Consider the following 1225-nt stretch of genomic DNA (forward strand, 5'->3'; position numbering starts at 1 on the left):
CACACACACAGTCCAAGCTTTCATAGGCTGAGCCGATGTTTGTGACTCTGTCCTACCAGGAAAGGCACAGGATTGTGTGCAGCGAACATTTATGGAAATATTGTAGCTGTTTGGTGTGCCATTAATACAGGATTCACAAAGCTTTGTGGACATTCTGATGCCCTTCTGCTGCGGGACTCTCAGTCTCAGTCTTCCAAGCGTTCGGCTGGCTTTCTAGATCCTGATGGTGATATCCTTGTCCAATGAACTGTCAGCAGAAATTGTGTTTCCCAGTTACTGGAAAATCTCTACGCACTTCAGTGTGGTGCCATTGAAGGTGATGACTGGCTGGATTTTGTACTGTTTGGGGTGGCTTGAACAAGGATCTTTGTCTTACCAAGACTGGTTGTCAGTCCAAAGAACCTGGATGCTTTGGGAAGCAGTCAACAATGACTGGGCAGATGGTCCTCTTTGTGCAAAGTGAGGGTACAATCATCTGCAAAGAGGACTTCAAGGAGCGGTACTAGATATAGATGCCCACGTTGAGGTCTTTCACAGCATGTAGTAGGACCAGTGCTAGGGTATGGCCCTGCTTCACGCTGTTCCAGATCTTGAAGAAGTTTGTTAAGTTTCATTGGAGAGGACTTGACTCGTTATGTTTTCATGAAAAAAGATATATGACTGTGGTGAATTTAAATGGGTAGCCTAGCTTCCTGAGAATAGTCCAGAGAGCATCTCTAATGACCATGTCAAATGCTTTGGTCAGGTCTATGAAAACTGCATATAGGTCCAACTGCTGTTCAATGCATGTCTAGACCTGACGCACTGAAAACACCATATTAATGGTGCTGCAACCAGACCGGAAGCCACACTAGGCTTCAGGCAAGTTGCTGATGAGGCTCCCTGAGGCTCCCTTCACTTCCATTCGTCTGTCCTCACCTACCCCTGAGGATCTTTCCAGCAATTGAAAGTAGTGAAATTCCACCCAGATGGTCAGAAGGACATCATGGAACGCCTTAAGAGCTAGGGTTCCAAGGACCTTGTAAAGTTCTGCAGGGATCCCATCCTTCCCAAATGCTTTCCATGGTTCATCTGGCAGTCTTAACCTCATCTTCAGTGGGTGGAAGGTCAAGGTGTTCCTGTGGCAGCTTCTGGCATATCTGGCCTGACATTCTTTGAACCTGTCACATCATGTCAGGTAGTTCGGGTGGATCTACCAGTTTATGAAGGCCTTCCTCTTCTCATC

General features: G+C 46.7%; 1 protein-coding gene across 1 annotated transcript in view; it reads right to left on the bottom strand.

Annotated features, from left to right (window-relative positions):
• Positions 1–502: 502 nt before the first annotated feature.
• LOC119588194 overlaps positions 503–1225 on the bottom strand; it is a 1255-nt gene continuing 532 nt past the window's right edge. Inside the window, exons 2-4 of the mRNA XM_037936897.1 lie at positions 923–1160; positions 662–790; positions 503–589 (exon numbers count right to left, since the gene is read on the bottom strand). Coding sequence (XP_037792825.1) covers positions 503–589; positions 662–790; positions 923–1160 — 454 coding nt within the window. The remainder of the gene's footprint in view (positions 590–661; positions 791–922; positions 1161–1225) is intronic.

The sequence above is a fragment of the Penaeus monodon genome, chromosome 23 (assembly GCF_015228065.2).
Source record: "Penaeus monodon isolate SGIC_2016 chromosome 23, NSTDA_Pmon_1, whole genome shotgun sequence".
Lineage (NCBI taxonomy): Eukaryota > Metazoa > Arthropoda > Malacostraca > Decapoda > Penaeidae > Penaeus > Penaeus monodon.